The following is a 16,321-nucleotide window of genomic DNA, read 5'->3' as shown; positions in this document are numbered from 1 at the left end:
CATAATATTGTTATTGGAAATATTTAATATAGTTATTTACGTTTGTCGCACAAACACTAAATACAGGCACATGTTTGATTCCAGATTTGCGTGGAGAATGAGATGGATGCAGAAAAGTGTGCTCCAGTGTAGTACTGTATGATTCGTGTTTTTACTATCATAGTCGTTGTACTTTTACAGTTAGATACAATTATAAAAATTGTAGTTTTGATAACTTTTAATAAATTTACTAGAAATCTTGTTCGATATTGACTTGTTTCGGATAGCTCCAAAAAGGCTTCATGGCCACAAAATGTCCATTTGAAGTTTAATAGACAGGAATCCTGTCTTAATGTGCTGTGGGTTCTGTTAACCGCTGCCATGTGCTCACACTGTACAAAGTGTGTGCATAACTAGTGTCTCATCTTTCAGAGGGACCAGAAGAAGCTATCGATCCCTTGTTATTGATCCCAAAACCCTTCGCAGTCTTTTCAGTGTTCAATGCAGAAACTGTTTTAAAACAAGTGGTGAGTCAGCACTTTAATGACTTAACCAAGAAATATTGGAGGCCACGTGCCAATAATTGACTCTAATGACCTACTAATTGATATTTTACCAGCAGACTTCGGTAGTTACAACGTGATTGATTTACATTTGGCTCTTGTTGCTTTTAAAAATGGTGATCTGTCAAAGGGATATTTGATGTCTTCCAGATCAATGGAGTCAAGAGCAGACTCCCAGCCTTGGTGGGGTCTCTTGGAACCGTCACAGCGGCCAAGAGCGCCATCTCTGTGGACACAGCCTTCGGGGTCCGCATCCAGTACAACGGGGTAAACACAGTCACAGTACAAGTTGGGCCCCAGTACAAGAACCAAGTGCGGGGCATGTGCGGCAACTACAACGGAAACCCCAAGGACGACAAGGCGAAGCCGGATGGAAGTCTTGCGCGCAACGACGCAGAGTTTGGGAACTCCTGGAAAGCAGACATCCATTCAGCAGGGTGAGACAATTTACGTCTTAACTTTCAGAAAAGAAACACTAAAATATATACAGCATTCTGTAGCTTGAGGAAGTGTTTGATGATGTTTTTCTTTTCCTTGCCGGGTAAGTGGTATTTTTGTCTCAATTATGTAAAATTAAAAAGACCATAAATACCGAAATACCAAGGTCAGATATACGTCTTATGATATACTGAGACACTAGTGAAGTTTAGAGCAAATAAATGGTAGATGATACATGGGGGCAGTGAAATGTATAGTGAATAATATACAGCATATTCAGGAGGAGCTGCTCATGAAATGTTCATAAAAAGCATGAATGAATGAATGAGCGAAGCCGGTGTGTAAAGCCCTCTGTAATCCAGAAAGTGCTTCCAGGCGCTGTGGAGGGATTGGACAAGTTATTGAATTTGGGTCCTATTAATAGGATATGGAGGCATCCCGGAGATCCGCACAAGAAACCGCAATCACTGAAATATGAATGATGTAAACTTCTCAGCACCAAAAGTGCTGTACAAACAACATGTGTTCAGTGCACCTCAGTAACCACCAGGGCCCAAAGGGGACTCAGCAAGGCGGTGATCAGTAGTTAAGGGGCACAGAGCCCTAGCGCGATCCTCATCCACTACCTGCCTAGCCAGGGGGGCAGGGCAAGCCCCCCTTCTGTGCAGACCCTTCCATGCCCTGCGAGGGGCAGACCAAAGGGGTAATTCTAAGAGTGGCAACTTTTGAATGAGTATGTGCCATCTGTGTCACTTAGCTTTACTGCTTCACATACCGCTGCACAACGGGCATGATGCCGTCCAGTGGATGCTGTGCATGCCACACACACTCTGATTGTCCCCTGCATTGTGTCTTCACCAAAGGAGGGTATTATAAGCACAGACATAGCCTGCCCTGCTCCCCGCTGGGACTCATTGCAGCTGGGACTCATTCACTTGGGAAGAGAGGAGTAGTACAATTCCCACTGAATCGTACACTGAAAGTTAAAGAAGTCTGTATTGCTGCGCATTCTGAGCTTGAGAAATTGCCGGAAATGGAAACAATCGCAGTTTATAAGTGTCTTTCTGAAGGGGGTGGGGGGCAAGAGGAGCGGCGTGACCAGTGTTTGTGAAACAGCAATGGTCGTGGTTTGAGGGCAATCATTGAAAAGGATGCATCCTCCCTCTGTTTGTTTTAACACAAATTCAATTCATATCAAGTCCAAGACTCCTTACATTTGAGTTTCATTCTCTCTTCTCTCTTCAGGTGTGAGGATGATACAGGTGTGAGCAGCTCCAACGACACCTGCACCAATCTGGGAGCCATCGAGGCGCAGTGCAGGATCATCACCCGCCCATCAGGCCCCTTCGATGAGTGCCTGTGGCACGAGGACGCGGAACCTTTTGTGGCCTCTTGTGTGTATGATCTCTGCTTCTACGGCACCAACAAGGGGATGCTCTGCACAGCTGTCCAGGCCTACGAGGACATCTGTAACCTTCACAGCTTGGTGATTCCAGACTGGAGGGCGGAGCTGCAATGTGGTAAGTCAACCACCCTCCTACACTGCTTTAAATACTTGAGCTGCCCCACTCCATTAATCCCTTTCACAAAAATAGCCTGGACAAACAGTTAAGGACATATTTACTTTGTGTTTCTCAGAGGCATTTGAATTTGACTTTTAAACCCCAATAGTCACAAGCACAGTGTTTACATAATATATAGGAAGGGTTTAATTAAGCAACAAGCAAAATATTGCTCATAAGATATTCCACCTGTAGCTTCAAACCCGTCAACTTAAAATTGATGAGTTTACTTTGTGTTGTTCTTCCTAGATGACAACTGCACTGACAACAGCCACTATGAACTGTTTGGCACTGGCTGCCCAACCACCTGCCGCAACCTGAACCAGAGTGCGCCATGCGCTGCAGAGAGCGTGGACGGATGCTTCTGTGATGAAGGGTTTGCTCTTCACTCTGGCCTTTGTGTCCCTGTAAGTCAGTGTGGCTGCACCATGGATGGCGTCTACTACAACCTGGGAAATGAGGTCTTCCTAACAGACACCTGCAGCCAGAAATGCACCTGCATCGCACAAGAGATGGTGTGTGAGGCCCACACATGTGCCGCCCTAGAAGAATGTAAGGTCATGAATGGAATCAGGAGGTGCTACCCTGTAAACAGCGGAATCTGCTGGGCCTCTGGAGATCCTCACTACCGCACCTTTGATGGAGTCACCTTCGACTACCAGGGCACCTGCAAGTACACCCTCAGCAAGTCTACTTCCCAGATCGGCTCTCTCGTTGACTTTAGCGTCGTAGTACAGAACGAGCACCGATCATCACCAGTGGTGGCCTGGACGCGAAGAGTGGAAGTAAATGTCTATGGAGAGCAAATTACTATAACAAGTGGAGAATATGGCCAAGTTCAGGTAATGAAAGACCTGATTCCTATTAACATGCAGAAATTGACCTAATCTAAAAGAGAATGTGATGTGTCTATTTGTTAATGACAGGTCTAAGTAACCATTAGGAGAACACATAAACCAGTAGCAAGAATGGGGAGAACAATAATTGAATCACGCTAATAGTGGAAATGGTGTGAGGCGTTTTTAAAAATGTTTAGCATACTGAAAATGAAACGAATAAAATATGTGTCGAGCATGAGTCGATTCCAGAGGTACAAGCCGTGTAGCTTGATTGTTTCTTGAAGAGTTAAAGCACAGCATCACTTCTGCACTCTTTTGCATACTGGACAATTAATACAAACAATAAAATGCCACGGAGAATGCCCAGAGTGCAAAAGAGCCGTATGTTGTACAAGGAAGTATCCTGCATTGTATATAGCTAACACCAGGTAACTCACTTTTTGCAAAATCTTTAATTGCACTCAAGATTGCAAGCCTGTCCTCATAAATACAATGTTGAGGATCCGGTAACAAGCATCATGGGCGCTCACTCTTGGCATTAGTTGGGTACTGCCAGCGATAGCCACTTTGAGAGATGAAAATAAAAGATTGAGCTTCCATCAGTAATGGATACATGATGCACCACTTTGCGTTGACATGTCTTCTTCATTCATTTTATGCCAATCAATAGCCACGCTGCAACACATATTATCCACGGATAAACAAATTAACCATTTTCGTGAGCGACTCTAAAAAGTGGCAATCTAGATTGTAGACAAAATAAGAGCCAGCAGAACAAATGTATATGCCAGTTTTTCAAAGTAAGTTTAATGACGATAAATACATTAGATAACTTGTATGGTGGACAAATAATAATGATAGGACCTGGGCGGGAGAAGTTATGTGAAGTTGTCTATTATGATGTACAAATGTGTTCATCAGGAATCTTTATGACTTCAAATATGATTCATTTATCACAATTACAAGTGTGTATATGCAGAGGAAATGAAACTCCAACATGAGGCCTGAGTAAAGAAACTACAAAGAGAACCATTAAGTGCCTCTCCTATATTTTAATGTAAACTATGCATAATTATTTCAGATCAATGGCTTCCAACATATTCTCCCAGTTTCCAGTCAATCTGGGAAGATCCAAGTGTATTACAGTGGCTCCTCTGCAGTCGTCCAGACAGACTTTGGCCTTGTAGTGTCCTATGACTGGTGGCATCACGTAGCTGTGCAGGTGCCTGCAGCATACTCAGGATCCCTTGCTGGCCTTTGTGGAAACTTCAATGGGAACAAGAGTGATGACTTCAGGATTCCTGATGGATCCCTGGCGGGCAGTGCCATCACTTTTGGAAACAGCTGGAAGGAAGAAGACGAGGACTCTGCTTTCAACTGCATAGACACTGACAATCCACCTGTGTGTGGTGAGGACATGGTGTCCCAGTTCAGCGACCAGAACCACTGTGGAATCATGAAAGATCCAAACGGTCCCTTTAAAGACAGCATCAATGCTGACACTGAGGTCTACTTCAAGAACTGTGTCTATGACCTGTGTGGAACAGACGGCGACCAGCAGACACTATGTGAAATTGTGAAAAATTATGCCCATCATTGCCAGAGCCGTGGCAATGCCATACAACCATGGAGGACACTCACTGGATGTGGTATGTCGAAAAACGTTTGATTTTTATTGATTTTACTCCTCATTATGCCTTTTAGTTACCCCAGGGCAGTGTAGGTGAGTTACAGTTTCCATAGTGTAATGATGCGGACCCAAACAGTGCAAGATAGGCCCTAATATTACTTTGCTGTCCTGATTTTCTGAAACACATGAAATGTGACTATCTGGGAAACAAATGCCTTTCTTTGCCCCATGGATAGACATGAGTAAATCCACATGAACACACTTGCTGCTCATAGCTTACCTATAATTGCCACTTAGCTACTTATTATAATAAAACAAGCACAGAGGTGGGTATATCTGCCTTCATCTTCCAAATAGAAAAAAACCTTCTATGTAAAATGTTTCATTCTGTGACTGAAAATCCGTTATATGTGATACTTTCACCACAGATTTACCTTTTATTTTATCACTGCAATCCTTATTTTATTAAATATTGTGGATAATGGACCGATTTTGAGACATATAATATTCTGTTACATGGGTTTCTTGATCCATCTGACTGAATCAGAATAAAATAATATTCTTTATCCCTGTATTACCATAGTTATGGGTTTGGCTGATTAATAGTTCGCTGTTTCCTACATCGTTGACACAGCTCTAACCTATAAATAGGTCTAGGAACATATTCTGTCCTCTTTACATTAGGAACTGTTCTTGAAAAGAAGGCTCTAGTGAATTCTACTGCTGGTTGTAGGAACCAATGAGTCAATGTTTCCACGTCCCTGTTTTATGTATTACTTCCAAAGCTATGAGAAACACAGAAACATCTGTGATGTGTATACAGTGCTCCAAGGACACTGCTCTGGTAGTCCACCTTATTTTTTTTTTGCTATCATAATCAATGTTAAGTAGCAATAGTAGTGATAGTAGCAGTAGTAGTGGTGTCAGAAATATGTTGTATTTCTTATTGTAATTATATTTGTACAGTTTTTCAGACTGTACATTGATCAGCACCAAGTATCCATGTAGGTCTCAATTTAATGCCATTTTTATTTTACAGGCATTACATGTCCCAGTAATCAGAAGTACGAGTTATGTGGATCTTCTTGCCCTGCTACCTGTGCCAATGCCTCAACCGTCTGCCGCGGTCAGTGCAAGGAAGGATGCCAGTGTGAGAGCGGGTTTGTTCTAAGTGGCACTGACTGTGTGCCACAGAGTCAGTGCGGCTGCACAGAAAACGGCAAATACTTCAAAGCAGGAGGCACTTTCTGGAAACAGGACAACTGCCAGACTTTGTGCCGGTGTGATGGGTCCACCAGGACTGTCCAGTGTTCACTCTCATCTTGTGCCACTGGTGAGACTTGCACCACTGTCAAAGGCGTCTATGGCTGCCATGTTCTGCCTGATGGTATCTGCCGGGCCTCAGGAGACCCTCATTACACCAGCTTCGATGGGAGAAGGTTTGATTTCCAGGGCACCTGCAAGTACGTCCTGTCTGAAGTACAAGGCACCAATGGTTCTCTGCCCTTCTTCAGAGTGGAGGTGAAGAATGAAAAGCTGCCGGGCCTGCAGGTGGCGGTGACCAAGGAGGTCTTTGTTTCTGTGTATCAGACCCAGATACATCTCCAGAGTGGAAAGCGTGGCACAGTTGAGGTAAGTTATAGATTGGATGAAGTCATCCTAATGTATGCCAACTTCGCACATACTTCCTTGTTAATAACTTACCCATGTTTTCTGAGCAGCAAACAGTGTTCATTAAAGCTCTGAAATGATGCTTTTCTTCACGGTGCTGACTTGGTTAGATGGCTATGTTGGATATGGTCTCTCATCGTTTTTCTTTTGCTCACAATGATGGTTGGCTTACCAGGGCCACGACAGGCTGTTAGCCGTACCTAAGAATAGCCCAGCTGCTTTAGACACAGTTCTTGTTTCTGACTCCGATAGGTTTAGACATCTTTGCTCAAATTTGTTGTGGATTTCTGCCCCGGGCCTGAAGATCCACAAGGAGGTGACCGGGAGTCCACCCCGCACCTCCATGCCCAGTGTGAGCCTTCCGCCGGGAGGAGAAAGTATAGTGGACCGACCGGAGCCCACCCGCGTCGGCCGCCAATGAGGCCCCACCGTGTAGTGACTGAAGCGGAGCCCACCCGCAGATCAAGAGAGGCCCATCGGCCGAAGGTGAGCCTCTAGCAGTGACCGATATCGAAAGCGGAGCCCACCCGCAACGGTCAGAACTACATGATGGCGGCCGCCAGCCGGCACCACCGAAAAACACAGAGCAGAGGCTACCCGCTACCGATACATACTGAGCCCCATAAGTAAGCAGGACCAGCGGAGCCCACCCGCGGCCTGCCTGCAGCGTTTCCCCCGTCGCATGTAAGAAGTGCGGCAAAGGGGTGAAAAACCGGCAACGAAGAGCGCCGGCAGCATGAGGGGAGCTGCCAGGCGCCTAATAACCAAAGAATATTCAGCGGAGCCCACCAGCTATAAACTGTACATGGTGCCTCAAGCAATGTGAGGCGTGCCAGCTGTTTGCCCGGTAATAAAGCGAAGCCAGTGGAGCCCACCCGTGGCCTGCTTTCAGCGTCCCCTGCCGCGTGTATAAAGGGCAGCGGCGGGGTGAATAAACTACCGTAGAGCTCCCGCAGCGTGGAGGGGAGCTGCTGGGCGCCAACACACTGAAAGCGGAGCCACCCGCAAAGCTTCAACTTCTCCCCGCGCCGCGTGTGATGTAAAGGCGGCGGGGAGAGGAGGAACATAGAATCAGTGTCTGGTAAGAGCGGACTCCATCCGTGCTCTCCCCACCCCCTGCGCCGCCCAAGTAGGACATTGCCTGCGGCGGGGAGGGAAGGATCATCAAAGCAACACTCGCTGCAAGGAAAGGAAGCACTAATGCTCAATGCGCACGAGACTGCCCACAGCGCTCAGAGTTACCCCCTCCCCCAAAGCCTGTGAACACTTTGCCTGCGCCGAGGGGCAGGGAGCGGGGAGAAAGAAGAGGAAGCCTTCCAGAGGCCAGGGGAGCCCCAAGTACATTGCCATGAACGTAGGGAGGCTGGTATCGGCATATGCTCACTCTCCCTCTCAGAGACAAGTGAAATAAAAAAGGACCTACCTGTCGTCCACGTAGCCCAGCACCGGCAGCTCAGATTCATCTGGGAAAATCCGAACGAAGCTCCAGGGCAGCACATAAAGACACAGACTGCCAACAGGAGCTATCCAGCACTGCCACCTAGTGGCGAAATCGCAGCACTGCACCCGCTGCACAAAACACATTGCACACAGTGTCCACACCCTGTCATGTCCCCAACACGAGAATATGCCTCTAACAATGGACAGGGTCACAAGGGAAGCACCTTAACCAAGCCTGATTACCAGCAGTCACCCCCGGACTGTAGCTACGCACAGGGTCAAGAGCCACCAGCATTCTGCCACAGAAGCAATCTCAGGCTGCTGTGACCTACAGCAAGAAAATCAAGGCACCTCCACTGAAGCACAGAAGAGCACAAAGACAAGCAAAGCACGAGGTGACTGCGCATCAACACAAACCACAGTGTTCACAAGCCCACCGTCACTGCCCAGTGACACAGGACAGCATAGAACTGCGCAGGAATATGCCAGAAGAACATGAACACTGCCTCACCAGACAGCGCAGGAACGCGCCAAAACCTTCAGGGACGCGCCAGGAGACATCGCCGGAAACTCCAGGACCGCGCAAGGAGTGGCGGAACTCCACACCTCCGGACCGAACAGCACTGCGCAGAACGCGCAAGGAGTGAAGGAACTCCACACATCAGGACAGCACAGCATTGCGCAGGATCGCGCAAGGAGTGAAGGAACTCCACGCCACCACGACCGAGTAACGCAGGGATCGCGTCCTCGGAGACCTGTCAGTGGGTCACAGCGAAGATGACTTACCAAAAAGTCACCGCCAGATGCGGACCAGTCGTCTGGTCGCCCGAAAGAGAAGGAGAAGATGACCAGTCAGTTGGTCGCCCAGAAAGAAAAGGAGAAGGTGACCAGTCAATTGGTCGCCCAGAAAGAAAAGGAGAAGATGATCAGTCAGTTCGTCGCCCAGAAAGAAAAGGAGAAGATGACCAGTCAGTTGGTCACCCCGAAAGAAAAGTAGAAGATGACCAGTCAGTTGGTCGCCCAGAAAGAAAAGGAGAAGATGACCAGTCAGTTGGTCGCCCAGAAAGAAAAGAAGATGACCAGTCAGTTGGTCTCCCAGAAAGAAAAGGAGAAGATGACCAGTCAGAGGGTCACCCGGAAAAGAGAAGGAGAAGGTGACAGTCAGAAGATCACGACTGCGAAGATATGCCAGAAGATCAAATGCAGAGTAACTGAATAGATCAAGAAGAGGTCCATGGACGGGACCCAGAAGAGGTCTGATGACACCGACCCGAAGTAAAGAAGGAGCGACAGGAAGAAAGGTGCGATGCCTGGTTTGGCCATCGGAAGAAGAGAAGGCGTGTCCTAAGGGTAGGACGCAACCAGGGAGATTCGTGTGGAGTGCACGCCACACGGAGATGGCCTGGGTGGTTGAAGAAAAGAAATGGGACCGACCACGTCGTGAAAGGAATGGAGGAGAAGAAGGGTAGTGAGTGCCACTAGAAGATCACAAGAAGAGAAGAGGTGTGACCAGCCAACTCACACAAATATCAGGAGAAGATGGCGACATGCACCAGAACACCGGAGTGCAGTGGAGAAGAAGGCCTGGCAGGAACACCGGCGGCATAAGTCAAAGATATCCACCTACAAGCCATCCATCCATGTGGCAATCGCAGAAGAGGGCAAGTTTTGGACTGTTGATAACAATCTACCTTTGGGGTTGAGCAGAAGATTGGATGGCGAGAGTGCTCACACATCCGGCTGAGGAACTGACCACTCCACACCAACCCGTGGCAGCCCAAGAAGCAAAGGCTTCAAGGGACTTTGGTGGTAGCAAGTCCCGCAAGAGAGACGGATCCACGACAGTGCGTCTGCAAGACCCACTGAGGGGGAAGCTTTGTGTGCAAGAAAAGAGTCAACAGCGTAACTTTCAGGTGGAACTAGGACACAATGGTGAAGATCGTGGAGCGCCCCGCTCACGGCCCGAAGGCTATGGTGGAGCAACATGGCCGACAACACCAGTCCAGTGGAAGCCTGGCAAAGAGGTCCTCCCGGACATCTTGTGAGAGAAGAACACCGGCGAAGAGGGGCATCCTAGTGAGAGGGATGTATGCACCTACTCCTTTCATCTGCCCAGAAATACTTTGAAGCCTGCCCCGAGACATCACCAAGTACCAGGACTGAAGAGGAGAACCGAGAAGACAAACAATACTCGGATTACGTCACCCTTCTATCTAGCTACCAACGGTCAACAGTGGTGTGAAACAAAGACAAGGCAAAGGACAATGTCCAGGCGGCGCAGACAGAAGATAGGACCCGCCAAACAACGGCAAACCATGCCACAGTGACTCATGAGTCCCGGATGCAGCAACTACACCATCTGCGACCTGCAATCCACCAAAGAGACTCACTTCAAAGTATAGAGTCCAGTGTTATTTCGTATGTACATTTTCTTTCCCACAGGTGGAACTTGGTCGTGTGGTTTTTGCGAACTACACTTTTCTCTCCCATAGGTTGGACTTTCTTTTGTTTTCAATTTTCCCCGAAGTTTGGGATGGATGTAGTGACCCAGGGTCACAGTCAGCAGTCTAGTGTTCTTGTATGCCCTACACTAAACACCCACCCACCACTGATGTCACTGGTCAGGTGACACAGGTCTAATAAAAGAGGCCGAGCGCACGTGCTCTGGGCCAGTTGCACTATGTAGCTGTTTTTGTCTGTGTCAGTCATTCTCTAGCATGAGGGCCCTGGGCCCCCAACATTACACCTGTGATCTTTCTTTCTTTTGTTTATTTCCGGTCTTGTGTAGCTTGGTTATGGTATGGTTTATCGAATTAAGAAACACCTATTCTCGCGAGAGCACAGCTTAGGGTGCTTTATATATGTAAAGTAGCTAACTGCATGCCGGATTGCTGATGTGCTCATCACGGCAGAAATAGTTGTACAGGTGACTTGTAAAGACAATAATTCTAGTTGGGGCAGGCTAATGTTGAGCTGTAAATGTTTTAAAAGTGCAGTTACGTTTATTGTGACAAGGTTATCCATACCGCAGCTAAAGGTGAGCATGTGGTGGGGACACCAGGGTCAGGTGAGGGACCTAGGTATCAAAGCTTCAGTATTATAGAGATGTCTCTTGGCACCTAAAAACCACGAAACAAGTCACTTTAAAAAGACAACTCACAATGGTCCCATCTGGTGAAAAGGCATAGGAAAACGTGTTTGTTTGTTTGGTAATTGTCTTTATGGCCAGAGCAACCATCACCTTTAATAACGAGCCACTCACTGTAACTCTCTCCATCAGATCAATGGAATCATTCAGACTCTGCCAGTGAATATCAACAGTGGAAGAATCGTCATCTTTAAAAGTGGGGACTACACGGTGCTGAAAACAGACTTTGGCCTTACAGTCAACTATGACATGGTCTACAGCGTCTTCCTGACACTTCCTGCTCGATTCCGAGGCCAAACCAGTGGTCTATGTGGGAACTTCAACGGGGTGGTGTCCGATGACTTTACTACCCGAAGTGGGTCTGTCATTACTAACGCCTTCACCTTTGGTTCCAGCTGGGTTTCTGAAAGCAGCACTAGCTGTGACCACGGCTGCTCAGGTGACTGCCCCGTCTGCAGTGCAGACAAGATGATGGCCTCCAAGAGAGCCTGTTGGATCATCCAAGACCCCAGAGGGCCCTTCTCCTCCTGTCACTCAAAGATCAACCCGGCTCACTACTACTCTGACTGTGTCTACGACCACTGCCTGACTGAAAGGAACAGCACCGTCCTGTGCCATGCCGTTCAAACCTACGCGGCCGCCTGCCAGGCCTCCAATGTGGCCATTGGCAGCTGGAGGAACAGCTCCTTCTGTGGTGAGTGAAGTAGTTCTTCGTTTTAAGGGAGTGAATCAACTCTGCCAGAGAAAAGAAGAACAGGATACACTTTTAAGCAATAATGAAATTATGTGTGTGTTCAATGTACATTTGTTAAATGCTTTATTGGTAAAACCTGTATGTAGAATGCCTCTGAGTTCTAGCCAACATTGTTTCAAAAATTAACCACTTTGCTTACAAGCAGTCTGTGGTACAGGCCGGCATCCGTAATTCTCTAGTTTCACATATGGTGACAGCTCCAAATGCACATTCATGAAGCTACAGACATTAGCACCTTCTGAAACTGAAGATTTTTCTTTTTATTACAGTACATTCAATTTTGTCTTTCGAAACATCGGCTAACATAGCGCCAAGTGGCCTTTCGTATTGTATGGGCCAATCTGTTTGCTCGCCTCTCTAACTTCCGGATGTGAATCCGGGAGTGTAGCTGCTGGTGCAGTGGCACCGAGGCTGTGGGAATTGAAGGACCTCATATTGTGTTACATCCGCTGCAGTTTTTTTAAAAAAAGAGACACGTTCTATTGTTTTTTGTGTTTGCTTTTTACAACTGCCTGCCTGGGGGTCTGTATCATGACGGGGAGTTAAATTGACAGGAGGTGCTTAGCAGTGTAGCAGAGCAATGGGGAACGTCTGAGAATTAAAAACGAGTAAGATGATAGAAGGGCTAGAGAAGGAAAGAAAGAGAAGTGATGGGAGCGCAACAAGAAAGGGTAGCATGAACAACAATCATTGGCAAAGCCAATGTCTCTTGACAATGGCATATCGATGAGCCTCTGGCATTGTTAATATGAATGTTCTTTAGCTGTATGTTGACACCTTTAGGTTTTGCCACTGTTTGTTTATTTGTGTCTATCTTTCATGGAGTGCGCTTGTCAGCCCTGTTTCTTCGTAATGGAACCGCCACGAATACGGCACAATGAGGACCGGACTGGAAACCAAAACCGGCCCTGGCAAAGTGCTCAGCCGGCCCCCAGGGAGTTGGGGGTGCCGTCGAGATGTTTGCCAGGGCCGGTTTCGAACGATTTTGTTACAGAAGCCGATATTGCAACTATGCTGCAAAAGCGGTCCTGTAACAATAACGGCCCCCAGGGGTCCAAAACCGCCCCGCACCCTGGTGGCCCACCAAGGAAATGCCCGGTACCCGCTTTGGCCAGTCCGACCCTGGGCACATGATTGAGCCAGAGAAGCAGTGCTTTAAATGGAAAATAATAAATGCAGGTACTCATTAATATGCGTTAGGGGCGTGGTTAGTGGGCGGGGCTAGGGGTGGGGCTTATGGCGACATATGATGATACATAATGACTTCTATATCAATTGCAGCAACTAGCTGATGGAATAAAGTTTACTTATTTCAGAAATGCCTTCACAGGTAGCTGGCGAGATATATGGTAAGGCTTGTATAGGTACATGCTGACTGTCACATCCCGGCATCATATAATTAAATGCAACAAGCTCTTTGCTGAACAGCACCAATCAAAGAATAAATGCCAATAGAATAAATGCCAATAAGAAACAGGAGGTAACAAACCCTTTTCCCTCTGTATGGAAAGAAATGTTTAAAATACACATCAATGCATATTCTCAAGCAATGTACACCACTTAAGCCGGTCCTCGGTTTAAAATGTCAGTATTTTGATACGTTTTATGGAACCACATCTTAGAGCAAAGTTTTATTACTATACGAAACGCTTGAGTAGAGCTGCTTTATTGGTCTCAACTAGGAAGAAGAGTGTACAACGAATATTTAAATTCTGTTGAGAAACGTACTTCTCTCTACATGTACCAAGACTTCAAGGTTTCGCCACAGTAAATAGAATACCAACTCAGCGATCAGGACCTTCAAGACTACGGCCCTCTCCGCCATACTACACATTTACAAAACATTTCGAAATATGAGCTCCTTTGCAAAGACCGCGCTCTGTCGGACAGCATCCCTAGCAACAATCTCCTTCTGATCCTTCAAACTGTGAATTATCGAAAAGAGCACTCTCGCTATCTAACTACGGACAAATCCATTGACCCCAAGTGCTGCCTTATCCAGCTAGAGGACCAAAGAGGCAGAAGCGCCCCGGTATCTTGCGCACAATACTTTCCAATTCCTTGTAACCTTGGCAACTCCTAAATATGCTAAGACTGATCGCAATCCTACGGACTTAATTAGTACTAAACATCAAACACTACCCAAAGTCTTGGACGAAATAAAGCAGCGACATGTGCCAAAACACCACGACCTTCTAGTTTATACACAACTCGCTCTAGTCCGCTCGTAACCGTACATTTTCCAAGGCACAGCTCTACAAGTTCTCACTTTAAACTCTGATCTTGCCTAAATCAGGGCCGTGAAATACCCGTCTCTGTTTTTATAAATGCACAGCTAAGTTGTAGATCACCCAGTGCCATCTTTACTTCCTCCTCACGTCTTACCTGAACTTCCCTCAGTTCCGGTCCCAACCATGTTTCCGGGCGACTTCGCATCCTCAACAGTGCCATGCTATACACGACCCTTCCCACTTGTGTTTTTGCTCAGACAATAAATAGTCCTGTTCGTATCCCTTTCTAAGATGACACACACATACACTGCCATGATACACGGACACCATCTATAACGTGCAATTGTGGCGACCACCATCGCTATGCCCACGCCCCCAACTTGTAAATAAGGCAGATGTTATCACGAGAGGGTCTCTAGGGGTCTGTCACGCCTTATATTTCTTTAAAGCATATGCTCCGAAGAATCTTCTGATGATCTCTCACACTTTCACCTCCCTCCCTGTTTGCTGCCCTTCTGATCGATTAATGGGTTCAACTTCCCTCACACCCGTCGCCAGACAGTTCTTTAAATACATTTTAAACAATTGCCAGGATCTTAAAGGAAACTGCCTTAACTGCATGTTCAGTTCCAGTTAAAGTAATGCAAAGTACTTGCTCTGCAGCCCGAATTTTTGATGTGGGTTTTAGTCACTTAAGCCAATTATCGACCTCGTGGAAAGATAAACACCTGCACTGTTAAGCACAGCGTGAGGCACAGCAGGCCCTCTTAGACCCCTGCAGTCTGGGGCCATTCACATGGACGCTGCTGAAATCTCCAACAGCGACTGCAGGAGGCTTGGCGCTCTTACAAGTTCCTGAGAGGCAGAGCGGCATCTGACCTGTGTTACAGGAGATAAACAATCGGAGCCTGCAGTGCAACTATTAGGGGACCGGTACTCTCCCTTGGCTAATGAGAAGTGCCGGTACTGAGGGCCCGAAAATGTAGAAGTGCCGGTACTCAGTACCGGTGAGTACCGGCCCATTTAAAGCACTGCAGAGAAGTAACAGCAAATATCCAAGAAACCAGTTGCAGACACAGCTAAAAGATAAAGGGCAAGACGAGCACCACATCAAAAAGTGCTGATTATTCAAATATCCCTATGGGAGGCAAGATGGTAAAAAACAAAACGCTTCTGTGAGCCGAAATCAAAAATCCCCAGCTGAGCGTAATATAGACGATTACGGTGCAAGAGTGTGTGTTTGTAAATATAAATATTTGCTATCTAGACATTCGAGAGGCATTCGTTGAGCAAAAGCATCGTACAGGCAGCGTCATTGGTACAACCGGCTGTTGCTAGTAAAAACAGGAGGGCTTTTAAAGAAATAAGAAAGTAGTCCCAAAACAATGCCCTACAATGTCCACTGCATATGTTTAACAGTAGTTGGGCGGTGCGCTTGTGGAGGGATAAACACCTGAATAGGCAAGACCTGTGCAGGACAACACAACACAAAATGGAGCAACAATGGTGCAGAGGGATCCATGTCCTAAGGTAATCCAACTAGAGCTGTCATTTAATGCCGACCTGGAATTGGATGATTTTCTATCATTTTGGTGCTTGCATTAAGATTCATGGCATCCATTGACTCCAAAGCGTCAATTAAGTGGTGTAAGGGTCAGTTTCAAACAAAGATGCTTGAGCATTGTTGGGGTGACAAGTCTGGCAATCGAGAAAGGCAAATTAAATATTCTATGTCAGTCTTTCATGACTGCCCTGTCAGTGCTTAATTTGTAACAAATGTCAGGTCCCTTCTGAGAAGACTATTGCAGCCTGTGCCATGTAGTGACCCTGCCAGCGCTGCCACTGACAATACCAACATAACACCTATCCATTACACTCCTACTAGCGTGACAATTCAAACTATTTCAGGCCACACAAAGACATAATAATGGCATGGAGGAGGGTATTTTTCATTTTCAATGCAATTTGACTTAATAAACACAGTTGTTGTGCTCATTCCAAAATTAAACAGACACCGCCACCTTGTGTTGAACTGTCACGAGAGCCGGTGCTGACAATTAAGTGCT

General features: G+C 46.7%; 1 protein-coding gene across 1 annotated transcript in view; it reads left to right on the top strand.

The window, feature by feature from the left end:
• Positions 1-16,321, top strand: part of LOC147701387 (uncharacterized) — a 194,049-nt gene that overhangs the window by 63,824 nt on the left and 113,904 nt on the right. The window contains exons 22-27 of the mRNA XM_086929343.1: positions 693-979; positions 2,226-2,500; positions 2,792-3,384; positions 4,463-5,030; positions 6,051-6,643; positions 11,403-11,964. Of these exons, the coding sequence (XP_086785469.1) occupies positions 693-979; positions 2,226-2,500; positions 2,792-3,384; positions 4,463-5,030; positions 6,051-6,643; positions 11,403-11,964 (2,878 nt within the window). The remainder of the gene's footprint in view (positions 1-692; positions 980-2,225; positions 2,501-2,791; positions 3,385-4,462; positions 5,031-6,050; positions 6,644-11,402; positions 11,965-16,321) is intronic.

The sequence above is a fragment of the Lissotriton vulgaris genome, chromosome 7 (assembly GCF_964263255.1).
Source record: "Lissotriton vulgaris chromosome 7, aLisVul1.2, whole genome shotgun sequence".
Lineage (NCBI taxonomy): Eukaryota > Metazoa > Chordata > Amphibia > Caudata > Salamandridae > Lissotriton > Lissotriton vulgaris.
The sequence above is the reverse complement of the archived record's forward strand: the minus strand, read 5'-3'. Positions and strand labels throughout refer to the sequence as shown.